The sequence below is a fragment of the Atta colombica genome, unplaced genomic scaffold, assembly GCF_001594045.1.
Source record: "Atta colombica isolate Treedump-2 unplaced genomic scaffold, Acol1.0 scaffold147, whole genome shotgun sequence".
NCBI lineage: Eukaryota > Metazoa > Arthropoda > Insecta > Hymenoptera > Formicidae > Atta > Atta colombica.
In genome coordinates this window covers 479,263-493,624 of record NW_017259236.1, presented here as the reverse complement: position 1 = coordinate 493,624, position 14,362 = coordinate 479,263, and the positions used below count along the sequence as shown (strand labels likewise).

The 14,362-nt window shown below is 36.3% G+C and overlaps 1 protein-coding gene across 1 annotated transcript in view; it reads left to right on the top strand.

The window, feature by feature from the left end:
* Positions 1 to 1,221: 1,221 nt before the first annotated feature.
* LOC108685200 (protein I'm not dead yet-like) overlaps positions 1,222 to 14,362 on the top strand; it is a 72,084-nt gene continuing 58,943 nt past the window's right edge. The window contains exons 1-3 of the mRNA XM_018189891.1: positions 1,222 to 1,569; positions 1,743 to 1,951; positions 12,474 to 12,786. Of these exons, the coding sequence (XP_018045380.1) occupies positions 1,222 to 1,569; positions 1,743 to 1,951; positions 12,474 to 12,786 (870 nt within the window). The remainder of the gene's footprint in view (positions 1,570 to 1,742; positions 1,952 to 12,473; positions 12,787 to 14,362) is intronic.

Here is a 14,362-nt window from a genome sequence, read left to right as displayed (position 1 = left end):
ATCGTGCAATCATTCGTTCTAATCGATGACATATCATTAGATTCATAATGCTCCGTGCGGTGATCGACAAGTAAATGATCTGCGCTTCTCTGATATCTTATATCCTGGCGACACACTCGGCGATAATTCGTGTGCGCATTTTTGCCATTGCTGTACGCGCCCGCGGTTACATTAAACTCTATGCGGATAATGTTTACGTTCATTATGTGTTACGTTTATTGATGACATGTCCGATTCGTGTCAGCTTCGCGGCCGCAGTATATACTTCCATGAGAATCCCAGCAGCGATCGAATGCTGTTGGGCTTGCCAAAGTTTATTCTGTATGCACATCTAATCTCGCATCTCTTCGTGTTATAGTTTGCGCGAAGCGTAATAGAGTATTCTCCAATCGTATCATTATCATCATCGGTATCATTATTGTTATTGTCACCACGCGCACGTCAACGGATTCAAGCGCGTCGCGGTACGTTTCAAAAATTTATTTATGTCTCGCACTCGTACGAACACTCGGGAATTGTAATTTCTGCGTCGTCTTCGCTGAAATAAAATTTATTGCTCGATTTGTTTACATTCGGTATCGTGTGATAAGTCTCAAAAATCAGACCGAGTTCGAAATCGCCGTCTTAAATCTATGGAGGGAAAATAGTTCGCCGCGAGGACGGTGATCTTCCCATTCAGTGTAAGTGTCAGCGACATGACGGAAAAAGCGTTACACTAATACTGAAATTTCATAGCACTTTGAGCTTTTTAAATTCGCGTGTCTACCGTAGAAATCATAGACACATCTGTCCGCAGAAGCATAGGATGTGCTCTATCGTCATTGTTTCTGAAATACCAGTTCTTTGGTCCAAGATTATCGAAACTGTCAAAATACACGATTGTTCCTCTTTGCGAACGCTATCCAGTGAGTATCAGATCCCATTGCATCGTCCAGATTCATGAGATCACTTTCGTTTCGGCGCGCGCTGCTCGTCAGCGTAATGCGCATGAAAACGTTTTTAAAGTATGGCATGCGCATACATCTCGCGAGCTCGTTCAATTACAAGTTAGTAATTGCACCCAAGAGCATTTTTATCGTCTCTTTGGCGTGTTTTTTTTTCTTTGCTGCTACGCCTTGTCCGCGCTTGTCCGCTCTGAGAGATATGGACTCGTCCGTATCGTCGAGGAATTGCATGCTTCGAAAAGAAATTTTCCGCGAAGGCGCGTCATAGTTCAAGAATATGACCATCTGTGGCAGGCTGATATCATCGAGACCTGTACTCGAGCTTCAAAGCAAAGGCTGCCACTACATACTCACCGTCATCGACGTGTTGAGCAAGTACGCGTGGGCTGTACCGTTCAAGAGCAAGTGTGGAAGCGAGACGGCTAATGCTGAGATAATTCGAGAGAGTAAATGTCCGAAAAATTTCCAAACGGATATGGGGAAAGAGTTTTACAACGCCGACAGAAAATCTTTAAAAAACACGTTAATCACTATTTCACATATAGACGTTGAAAGCATCAGTGCGATTCAATCGCACGCTCAAGAACGACATGTGGAAGATGTTTATGCTCATTGGCAATTACAAGTGAGTCGATGAACCGCGTCTCGTGTCAAATTACAATGCGCGCAATCATCGCACCATCGACCCGACGTAAGACTCCCGCGATCGCCGAAAGACTCTTGGATATAGTGTACAGCACGATAAAGATCGCGGATCCTGCAAAATTCAAAATAGGCGATTCGATATGAATGAACAAGTACAAGATGATTGAGAAGCATTACATGCCAAATTGGACCACTGAAGTGTTTACAATCATTAAAGCGCAACGTATCAATACCGTAACCTATTTACTCGAGGATTATCGCAAAAAACCGATTGCTGGAGGATTCTACGAGTTCGAGTTACATCGCGTTAATCCGGACGTGTATCTCGTAGAGAAAGTACTGCGCAGGAAGAGAGACAAGATGTACGTCAAGTAGTTGGGATTTGATGGATCGCACAATTCATGAATACAAGAACAATGTTATTTGATAAAATTTTAATTTATATATTTTGTATAGATGTAACAAAAATATTAATATAAATATATAAACACATATTTTTTTATTACTTCCCATTCATCTTCGTTTTGGAGCATACAGATATAAAATACGTATACAAATATACATGAAAAATAATAGTAATACATAATAAATGATACATGATGATATAAAACATAATAATAATACTTATACAAATGTAAAAAACATGCGTGATGTATAAATTATAATGATAATATTAGGTATGGGAAAAAGTTCGTGGCGTTTTTTAATGCCATCTAACGGGAAAATGAACTTTTTCCCACACCTAATAGTATAATATTAACATGTACACTGTATGAAAATATTAAAAAAAAATATATAGAAAAATATACACAAAGTACAAATTAAGATAATACATAAAACATAATAGTGATACATATATACTATATGAAAATATAAAAAAATATAAGAAACATAATACTAATATAAATATTGATACGTATTACAAAGGTATCCGCCAGTGCCCCCACGGTAACATCTCCGTCGAATCCGATACGACGTATCGTTTATCATCGTATGAACTCAGAGCGATTTTCGATTCGGATATATTGTACCTGGTGTAATTTAGATCATATACACGATTGGTGGCGAGTAATTTCGATCTCTTCGTCCAAACACCGCATGTAATCGTCGAATGTTATCGTTCACACTACGACGTTATTTTTTACATCTTTCACCTTTTTAATTTCTTTCTTGCCGTCACTGTGTACATCTTTGATCTGAGACCAACGAATTCGGTCATTATCACACCGCTATTTTCGTCTTTCATCAGACTTTACTTTTGTTCGCGAGAGGCATATTGTACGCGTTGTCCATCGGATAATCGTATCAACTCTAGATATCGCGTTTCATAGTTTCGTAAACATTCTTGCACTTAATGCGTTATGTAAGCCTGTTCGTGTCGGTGTACATAATTTTACATTTGTCGCGAAACAGTATGGTAACGTATACTCATGGTGAAATTCAAGTAGACTTTCGATTTGTCGAGTATACCTACGTACGAGTAAATCGGCTTGTTGAACTTCATCTCATTTGCGCAGTTCGACGGCGATCAAATTTTCTGCAAAGACACTACGGCTATGGAAAGCCGGTTTCGCAATCATTGCCTCTGCACCGTACCGTCCATCCCATTTTGTTAATAATTTTACGTCAACGTGGTTGCGTACATTCTCCATAGTTTTACCGAAACCGCGTTGTTCAATAATTTGTATAGATTTTTCTCGAAATCGTTTTTCGAGCACGTTCTAAATTGTGTATTCAGTTCAATGTAATCGCGAAGCTATAGTGATTGCGCGAATTGTAGCACCCGATGAATCTTTGTTACACGAAGACCGTAACGAATATATTGCTGTAAGTTTCAGTATGATGTAACGCTGCTTATCGTACAGCGTCACTAGAAGTTTATCTTCGCGCTGGGCGATTAATCGCGCGTCAGAGAGAAAGGTAAATCAGTGTGTTGGTCATATAGATGCTGTGGATACTCGAGATCTACCTCGAGAATGTAACCGATGAATCCGGAGCGATCGCGCTGACGTCAAAGTTCACAGCGTCTTCGACCAATCGGCGAATGACATATCGGTGATTGACACATCGCTATCCGTATAAATTTTTAACATCGTGGTACATCAAGTATGACGGTTTCGATGAGTTGTACGAACGCATGTACTTGTTATTAGTCTGCGCGTATTGACGTTATTAGTCTGCTTGAATATTGACTAAGATCGCCGCATATACCGCGCTTGATGAACATGATATCGATGTCGATGAGTAACTCAAACTTTACGCGTATATTTTAACATCGCGTCCCACGTGAAACCAGGTAAAGTATAATAAGGCGCGGGATCGTAAGTCGAGATCGTAACTCGTGACACAATTCTTGCGAAAATTTTCGAAAATGACGGCCAATAACAAGTTATCGATTTTCAAATACAGATCACTGTAAGCGCGTGTCCTGCAATTTCTCGACGCAGTCAACTCGTACGGAAAGACACCTTTACAAATCAGTAATTCAAATTCTTCATTCGATAGTGTTGAAAATTTGGAACGTACGATTTGTCTCTATTTAGAAATGATGACGCCAATTTATCGAGGCTTGCACTGAGAAATTTAAATGAATCGATGAACCATAATTTTATGCATTTTCGCGAGCCTGCTCTCTCGGTGATATCTTTAATATATTTAGTCTTTATTAATTATTTTATGAATATATTTTTTTTTGGTTATCGGTAACACATCTACATGTCCTTCGTACGCGACAGCAATTTCTTTAATTATAAAGTGCGCGTTGTAGTCCGATAAATTGTGAAAAACGATTGGAATATATAATAAATTTTTATAATTAAGATTGCAATTTGCATGCCTTGGATCACAGTATCTACTGATGAGATGGCAATGATCGCAGATCCGCATATCGGCCGACGCAAATGGTTTCTAGCAAATGTAACACCGCGTTGCACTACGGTACGTCTCGCATTGTTCTTTCGACAATGTTTCCATGGGCACGTTGGCGGATACGATATTTTTCATTCGATGCGCCAAATCATTGAATTGTTATGCGAACCACGCTATACAGTCTTCATCGCGACGGAAGTGATATGACGATAACGCGTCGTCGTACGAATATCGTACGTAGTACTCTATACTAAATATCTCGTTGCCGTTGATACATATACGAAGACGCATCTTCCCTGTTGGATTCCATCTTCCATAGAATGCACTCTAACGATGAATGGGACACGTGCCTTATTGCAGTGGTTCCCAAATTCGAATCACTTGTCGTCCACACTCAGCAGTTTGATCGTGCAGTCGTTGATTTTCTGGCAGTCCATTACGACTGCAATTTTTCGTTCATATTGAAGTAGTGCAAGCATTTAAAAAAAACAAAAAATTATAACTATTATTTTTTATTAGTATGACGAAAAATTATAATAATTTTTTTTATATGTAATTATCGATCGCAGAAAAATTTTTTGTTTTTATTCCTAGTAATTTGCGATCTCACGAGACAGAATAGATTTTTATCCATGCAAAGTGCCTGAGGCTGTCGTTGCGTGAATCTTGCATGTACAGCACATGTTTCTCCTTCTTGTCACTGGTGAGTCGTAGAGGAAGGACTTGTTTATTATCGATACCGTTGGTTGATACAACGTTTAAACATTTGAATTTAGAAATGTCTTTTAAAGTCATTGGAAATTCAATGTTTGTAAGATTCAATATTGATGTATAATGCAGATTCGATGACTCTCGCTCCATATACTTTTCATCCGGGTACAGAGCGATCATCGACCACGCGAAGCATTGTTCGTTGTGCACACTGATCACCGCTCGTTTCATCGTTATTTCCCGCGGCATTTTGATGTGACATCTCGCGCGCATGGGATTTAATTTGTTCACGTTCACTACTAAATTGAAAATTCGCGACAATGCCCACCCTCTGTCGCTTTCCTGGAAATCTTCGAGTGATGCTAGGATAGGTTCGATAACGTGCTGCTCGTATCACTCGCGCAAATCGGTGTATCGGTATATCTTGCTGTTCTTTGTAATTATACTTTTATTAGCACGTTCCCTTCATCGCAAATTCGCCATTGAACGCGGTGTTCACTTTTACATTACCGTGTCTTTCTATAGCGTCTCGCACTCGCTCTAAAACTGCATTGCTAGCGTCTCCCAAAAACCGTCGCGACTCGATGTAATTAGAGTTTATCGCCGCATCTGTCAATATACGGCTTTCAAACGCGGCGTCAATCTCTCGCCAGATGAGAGATCTTTCGTTGCCACTCGCGTACTCGCCACTCGCGTACTCGCCATCATGTGCACGAAACGTTCCAATTGCAATTTTGCACCCACAAGTCGCGCAATCCTCGCCACCGCGGATTGTTTGAGTTCAACGGCGAGGCGCCTGGCATGACAAAGTTCTTCGGCCGCTCGATGCATGCATCATTGCAACTACGCGAAACACTCCATCAGAGTAGCGATCTGACTGCACTGCTCCAACAGTTCGCGTTCCACTCGTAGTTTTCCATATCTTTTTTTTTATTTATTTTTTTTGCTTTTTGTCTTTATATAACACTCTTACATGGAACACTTACACGTGATTCCTTCACACATGTGCAGTACCGCTTTACATCTAGAATGTCATACTTTTATAACCTTGGTATTATGTTCTTCTACTAAGATGCACTCTTTACATGGATAGCATAATTGATTACGCATATACTTATTAAACAGATCACGAAACACTTTTTTAGCAGAATTCTCTTCGCGATCGTAATATGACATCATTAGTATGGCTTTGTCCGTTATCATCACTTCGACGCACTTTTCATTCGCGAGAATCTTAATACGCTTGCAGCTATATTGAATTTTCTTTTCATTTTGCATTGACTATTCCTTTATTAAATCGAGAGTTTTACCAAAATTTCTCTTCGAAGTCAGTGTACACCGTTTCGTCTCCTAATCGTCTGAACTATTCTTTTTCATCATCGTTATCGTCATTGATAATGACTCTCTCTTTCGCACCACGTGTACTTATTTCTCGATCGCGTAAAAACTGCATCGGCGATATTCGAATATCTTTGTCTCTCCTTCGCAGATCAGAGTCTTCAGACACACTTTTTGCGTTCATTTTTTTTTCACAATACATTCATAATAGTTTTTCAATGTGTGCAATGTGAGCACTTGTTGCACGGAAATATAATGTACATTGGTACTCTGCAATTCGTGCAAGACCGACTGCTTAGCGCGTCAATATAATCGAGATTGTGCTTCCTTACAAGATACATTCTCACAACATCAGCTAAATCATGCATGCTGCACTTATAGTTAAACACCATCCGTTGTATAGTAACACTAGATCATGCAATGTTTAATACGACCGTTCAGTGCACGGATTTCTGGAGACGGCACAAATTTTTCTGTGTGACCTATAGCTCGCTCAAATCACTAGCATAACTAGTATCGTCGGATAACACTTTTTCGTCGGAATCTTGGTCCATTATTTCCTCAAAATCTACTTCCATTTTTTCAAACACTTCGAACACTTTGTCTCTAATATTCGCGAACTGTTCCAGATCCACGTTTCTAAAACTTGATTACATTGGCTATGTTCTCAACGCACGATGTTAGCCATACTTTTTCTATTATTCTTATTGTCAATAACCGAAGTGACTAATTCGTTCATCTTCCAGGACACTAACTGTGGAACTGAGTGCTTTAACCCATTATATATTTCATTTGTGATTCCCTTTGCCTATTGGGCCGCATTTTCTTAAAAGTAAATAAAACAGCATCGCGAGCGATTCTGGTTTATATTTTTCACACCTCATTAATATATAATCAGCACCAATGCTTCTTTTAATGCGTCGCGACATATCACCGATTTGACAGTGTATATATTAGGTGAACAACTTTGCTTCCGCCGTTTTCATATAGATGGCTTTAGCGGTAAGTGGTGGTCGAAATAAATAGATCATAGACGTCATATAATAAACTTGGGCATCTGTCAACATAATCCCATAGAAACATTAGTCGATTTGTATCTGCATCATAAAGTTATTCTCGATTGAAAATGTCAGTTTACGAGCCAAATTCTCGTCATTTGCGAGAGGTTTTAATTTTTTGCTTCAATATGAAGAAATCTGAGGCTCATCGAATGTTCTCAAATACTTATGGTGAGGCCGCTATTAGTGAAAGAACGTGTCGTGAGTGGTTTCAACGCTTCAAGAACGGTGATTTTGACGTCCAAGGCTCTGTATTTGGTGGGACCAGCTCGGCGTAATGTATTATGAACTATTAAACTATTAAAAGCGACTGAAACAATCACAGGCGATCGGTATAGAACGCAATTGATGCGTTTGAGCCGAGCATTGAAAGACAAACAGCCGCAATACAACGAGAGACACGATAAAGTGATTTTGCAGCATGACAATGCTCGACCCCATGTTGCGAAAGTGGTCAAGACATACTTGGAAACGTTGAAATGGGAAGTCCTACCCCACCCGCCGTATTCTCCAGATGTTGCTCCCTCTGACTATCACTTGTTTCGATCAATGGCATATGGCCTGGCTGACCAGCACTTCCGGTCTTATGAAGAAGTAAAAAATTGGATCGATTCGTGGATAGCAAAAGATGACCAGTTTTTTCGACGCGGGATTCGTACGCTACCCGAAAGATGGGAGAAAGTAGTAGCCAGCGATGGACAATACTTTGAATCATAAATGTGTAAAACCAGTTTTTTACAATAAAGCCTCGAATTTCAGAAAAAAAACGGCAGAAGTTGTACACCTAATAAACAGTATATTTTTTTCATTCAATCATAAATTTTAGTTACGAGCGAAAGACGTGGATCGAGTAAAAGAATATATATATCAAAAATCGGTTGAATGCAAGAGGTATTGTCCCTTGTCATCAGGTCCGCCAAGTCCATCACTATCGAGGGAAAAAGCCAGATATTGGGAATGTTCTGATGAAAAAGCTTGCTCAAAATCATGCTCAACGTGTTCATCAATACTATCAAAATATAAGCCATAAATATCGCATTTAGAATGACTAGTGCTGACGCATTTCATTCTGCTGAAAAAGTAAAAATATGTATTTTCTTTTATTCTCCATCTTTTGTCTCGACGCGTTATAAAAATCATATTGAAAAAGCAGCGTCATAAAAAAGAGACTTTATTGATTCATTTCTTTCTTTCTTTTTTCGATATCACGTTCGCTTCGACATCGTCCCGCGTTCTATCTTTCTTTAATATGCGAGCCCTTGTTACCTACACATTTTTGGAGAGAGTGGGCGATGGCAGCGGAAAAAAATAATCACTCGACCAAGGTCCTATGTTTACGTAAACATTGATAGTGCCGGGATCTTTCCAATGCCTTACCTCCTCCCTGCCTCCTTCCCTGCGTCTATGAATACTCTCGCGCCTTCCCTCTCCGCGCCCCGCGCCTTCAGCTCCATAGAATTTCCCTATTACCTCTACTCATCTAGGATCTTAAACGTAATGATAATTAACTAAGCAGAAACTTGTTAAGTGTAACGATTCCACCCAGATAGCACAGAATGTTAATGATGATTTTCATAAATGTTCCCTATAAGCGCAAAATATTCCTAAAACATTATATTATAAAAAAAGGACAGGGAGAGAAAAGAAAAGGAGGAATTTAAAATGAATTATTATGCATTTCGAAATTTAACGAAATTTAAGAAAATTCATGATCATATATGCTCATTTCTATTTATATTTGTTTATCACTAAGCCACTTTTTCACATTGTTTGACCGTTTATTTGTTTTATTATCTTGAGCTAACGTCATCGTGTCATAAAAATTCTGTCGTGGTTTACTAAGTAATGTATCATTATATCTTTATTTTTGTGCTACCGGAAATGACTTGTTAATAAAAGTTATCTTTTTCGTTTCCTCTCTCGTGTTAGTTCGTATCGAGTGGACTCCTTTTTTCTATTATTTGATTGCAAATCAGCTACATTTGTAATATTTTCCGAAGGCGCTCGCCTGTTTCACCATTTGGCCAGGCAGCATTTTCTCATTATAAATTCCTGCTCCCGATAGGACACCGAATATGCATGTTGCTAAAAACAATTTGCCGAATCTGATAATCTAAATTTCAAAGCAAAAATTTTCATATTTACTCATGTATTAACTTTCTTCATTGTAAGATTAAACACTGAATGTACATGTGACTAATACATATGACTAATGCTGTTGATATCACGATATTGTTCAATGCATGTGTAATAATAATAAATTACCCACAACATAATTGACATGTTCCTTGTAATTTGTGACTCCTATATTCCGAAATTTTAATTTTAAGCGGAAGATAAGTTAACTCTGCGACATCAATATAAAGAATATCTTATGTAACTGGCAGCGTTCTTTCATTAAAAATAGCCGCCTGAACATAATATGTTTTATGTAGTGTAATGCTTTTAAAAAAATTTTGAAAAAATTTCTGTGAGTCAAGCGCATTATAACAAACATTTTACAACTCTTTTTCTATAACAATGTCCTGACTTTAAAATTAAAAAGCATTTTAGAAAAAGTTAAGTTTCTATACAATGAAATTTTACATAATAAGAAACTTCGATATCTTTGCAAGAAATCATTGCATTAAATTTTTTTAAGCTAAGAAGTTAAGATTATTTCCAAATATTTTTATATTTAATTTTATCTAATAATGATTGATCAAACTGCAGCTCTGAAAGTAAGACAAAAATGCGCGCGAAATATCATCAATTCCATATGTCATAGAAAAGAATCAAATGCAGATTTAAAGACTTATTTTTATATTTTATTATAAAATGGATGGTCAAAAGCTTCTCTACGATTTTTTCATTTTAAGATATTTAATTTGGCGAATTGCGACAATAGTGTTAATGACGAAGTATTTTTTAGCGCGATTGTATATTCGCTGTATATTTCTTATAAATATTTACATTTACTGTATAATATTCATTCATTATTATTTTTTTATACTAAAAATATTGTTTATTTAATAAATTATAATATAGCTCTACTGTGCATGATTATGAAGCCAAGATGAATAACATTACAAATTATATTTTTATAATAAATTTTTAAAGATATACATAATTAGATTCTAGCAAAAGACTTTGTAAAGGAACAGATCAACAAAATATTTTTTTAAGTAAAAAACAAAGAATTTGGTGTTTAATGCAAAGAATTTGATGTTCATCTTGTCTACATAAATTTTAATTTTTATAATTATCAATAATAAGCATTCAATATTAGTAGCAAGCTTTTTTAGTAATATAATTAAAATTTACAATCGCACAAATTTCTAATATTTTTAAATGAAAATTTCACAATTTTTGGTATATCTCTATTCCCAGAATAAATTAAGAAAAAATAAAAACATTTTTATGATATAATAGATTCAACTAATAGTTGGATTAACTATAAATATGATTTAATCAAGTATTTTATCAAAAAAATATTCTTAATATTCTGTTTTGTATAAACATAGTTTGTCTGGCTGTTATGAATGAACTTAATGTCAATGAGACATAACTTTGTCTCTTAATCAAAACAGTAGTTAATTGATATAAATAAAAATAATTAAAGTTTGATTAATAACAGAAAGGAGGATGTTTAAAAATGGCTGATTTTTACCCAAAATTTAAATAAAAAGATAATGTTTTTTGTATATTTTAACTTTTTGATTATAGTAAAGATTATTAAAAAGATTATTAAAAAAAATTTGTATCATTTGGAGAACACTTCGAAAATTGAGTTATGTGAATTCACCATGAACATAAATGGACAGCATGCGAGTCCACCATAGTAGGAGATTCGATCATCGACAGATCAAGAAATTTGCACTCGTTGCTCCTCTTCCGGCAAACTGAGGGTGTTTATTACCGAGAAAGTCTTTCGGAACTAGCACTAAATTTTAGTTCCCATATATGTTTGTATAACTTGCGTGCATATCACCACATATACAAGAAGATCCCGACTTTGGGATTTTGCGCATCGAATAAATTCATTATGTTCAATTTTCAATGTATTCGCTATTTAATAATTTTATCCTATCTAAGTAGTTAAAATTTACAAAAAGCACAATTTCTTTTATTTACATCTTTTTGGGAAAAAATTGGACTTTATATATATAAAACATCTTTTTTATAATATATAAAATTATTACACATTAAATGAATTACACAGACCGATATAAATTTTGATCCAAAAACAGCAGTATATAATCCCTAAGATTTTTGTCATGCTCAATCCATTTAATTAAGACGTTTATAAACGATATGTATGCCAACTTGGCACACACATTCGCTAAATATTGATTACATTCATTATAAACTTTATATATGTCATGTATTATACATATTTGTATAATATTTGCTATGTTGTCATACATTGGCCATATCGTTTGGAAGCACCTTAAAGTCAGTGAATATATCTATGTTTTTCGCAATATATCTATGTTTTTTTCATTTTATTGCGTTGGTCCATTTATAATTATATTATTTTCATAGATTTTTTAATGCTAAAAAAATTCGTAGCCCATTTCTCCATCACATTTACGAGAAATTTTAATCTAAAAATGTCCGAAATAGATCTTTTTGGCATTTTCAGATTAAGATATCTCGGAAATCTAACGTGATGGAGTAATTTGGGCTACGAATTTGGTTTTAGCATGCTAAAAACTTTAATTGCTGGATTACGTACTGTCGTTTCTGGAAGAAAAAAAAAAATTTTTTTGCCTATATTATCTATATTAGAAATGTAAAGATTTATTTTATAAGAAATATAATTTTTTGCAATATAAAAAATAGTAAGTTTTTAGAAATAATATTCTTCTAAAAGAAGACATTTCTAAAAGGAGACATAGATATTTTATACATACTATCCTTTTTTTAGTGAAATAAGACCAACAAAAATAACGCAAGCGTATTTATTGGCGGCGTCTTATTGTTCGACGATTGGCGGTACAGGAACATTAGTGGGAACTGGCACAAATCTTACTTTCAAAGGAATCTATGAAAGTACGTTTCCAGAGGCTGAAGGAATTAGTTTTACAAGTTGGATGATAGCGTCTTTTCCTCAAATGGTCGTAAATTCTTTCCTCACCTGGATATATTTACGAATCGCTTATATGGGATATTTAAGACCACATAGTAAGGATGCTCGAATAGCGTCAATTGGAAGAGAAGGTGTAGCTGTCACAAATCAAGTAAGAACATAAGTAATGAAAAAAAATAGAAATAGTGTTCCTTAAATTCTAATATACATATATAATTCTCTCTCTAATATATATTATACATATTATATAAATAGTACTCTTGAAAATTATGTAAATAGAATAGGGACTTTTCCGAATTTCAACATTTTTCAACTGCAATGTTTGTTATGACTTAGATAGTAACAATAAACTAGAGGAGGAAAGATATATAATTTTTCCCTCCCCCTCCTCATGTGTACACTTTACAACGCAATGAGAGGGGGCCATCTAATACTAAAATGGGTTGGATTGTAACCGGACTTTTAATTAAAATTTTACCATAATGTTCAACTTGATAAATGGTCGCCATCTCGTTTCTCTATTATTACAATAATGGTAGGTTGCCTTGGAAATCGCCTGATAAATCAGTACCCTCCTGCTTTGAAATTCTTGGTGCTATTCTCTTCAATCGGATTCTTGACCAGACGACACATTTTGTGGAGTGAACACAGGCACTTCATTGAATTTTATTTAATCGCTTAGCAAATTTCGTTTAATTACCCTTGTATTTATTATGGGAATTGAATATGGGATTTGTATCAGAAGAACTTTCAGAAAAATATACTTAATCTCTGCTTATTCAAACTCAACATTCACATAAAACTGTCACTAGACTGTAACGAAAGAATAATGAAAACTAAGTAGGTACTAGGCCGATTCTAACTCATGGGGCTAGAGAGTAGTGCGGGGCGCGGGGGATACTCATCGGCGAAAGGTAGCGGAGCGTGGGGGATACTCATAAGCAAGGGAAAGCGGAGCGTGGGGGATACTCGGCGAAGGAAAACGGAGCGTGGAAGTACTCGTAGGTGAGGGTAAGCGGAGCACGGGGGATACTTGTAAGTGCAGGAGAGAGGGCAGTGCGGGGAAAGTCCCCGATCACCAGCATTGCTGTAAACAGTGATAACTAGAACTCTATGTTTATGTATCGACTCGGGTCGATGAATTACATAAACATTACGCGTGATGACGTTTCGCTATGCGTTCCGTATTTGTTTCGTCACTCGCCGCCCACCGCCGCCCTCCCCAAAAATGCATGGGTAACAAAAGCTTGCATGTTAGAAAAAGATAGAGCGCGATAATAGAGTATGACATTCTTTTTTTATGACTTAGTTTTTACAATACGTTATGTTTTTTTCCTTTTTCTTTTTTACCAGCGCGTCAGGAAAAAGAATGAATAGTAAAATAAAATACATTTATATAGTGATGCGAATTTTTTTTATTCACATCTTATTAGGTGTACAACTTTGCTTCCGTCGTTTTTTTTTCCGAAATTCGAGGCTTTATTGTATTATTATAAAAAACTAGTTATACATTTATGATTCAAAGTATTGTCCATCGCTGGCCACTACTTTCTCCCATCTTTCGGGTAGCATACGAATCCCGCGTCGAAAAAACTGGTCATCTTTTGAGGCTATCCACGAATCGATCCAATTTTTTACTTCTTCATAAGACCGGAAGTGCTGGTCAGCCAGGCCGTGTGCCATTGATCGAAACAAGTGATAGTCAGAGGGAGCAACGTCTGGAGAAT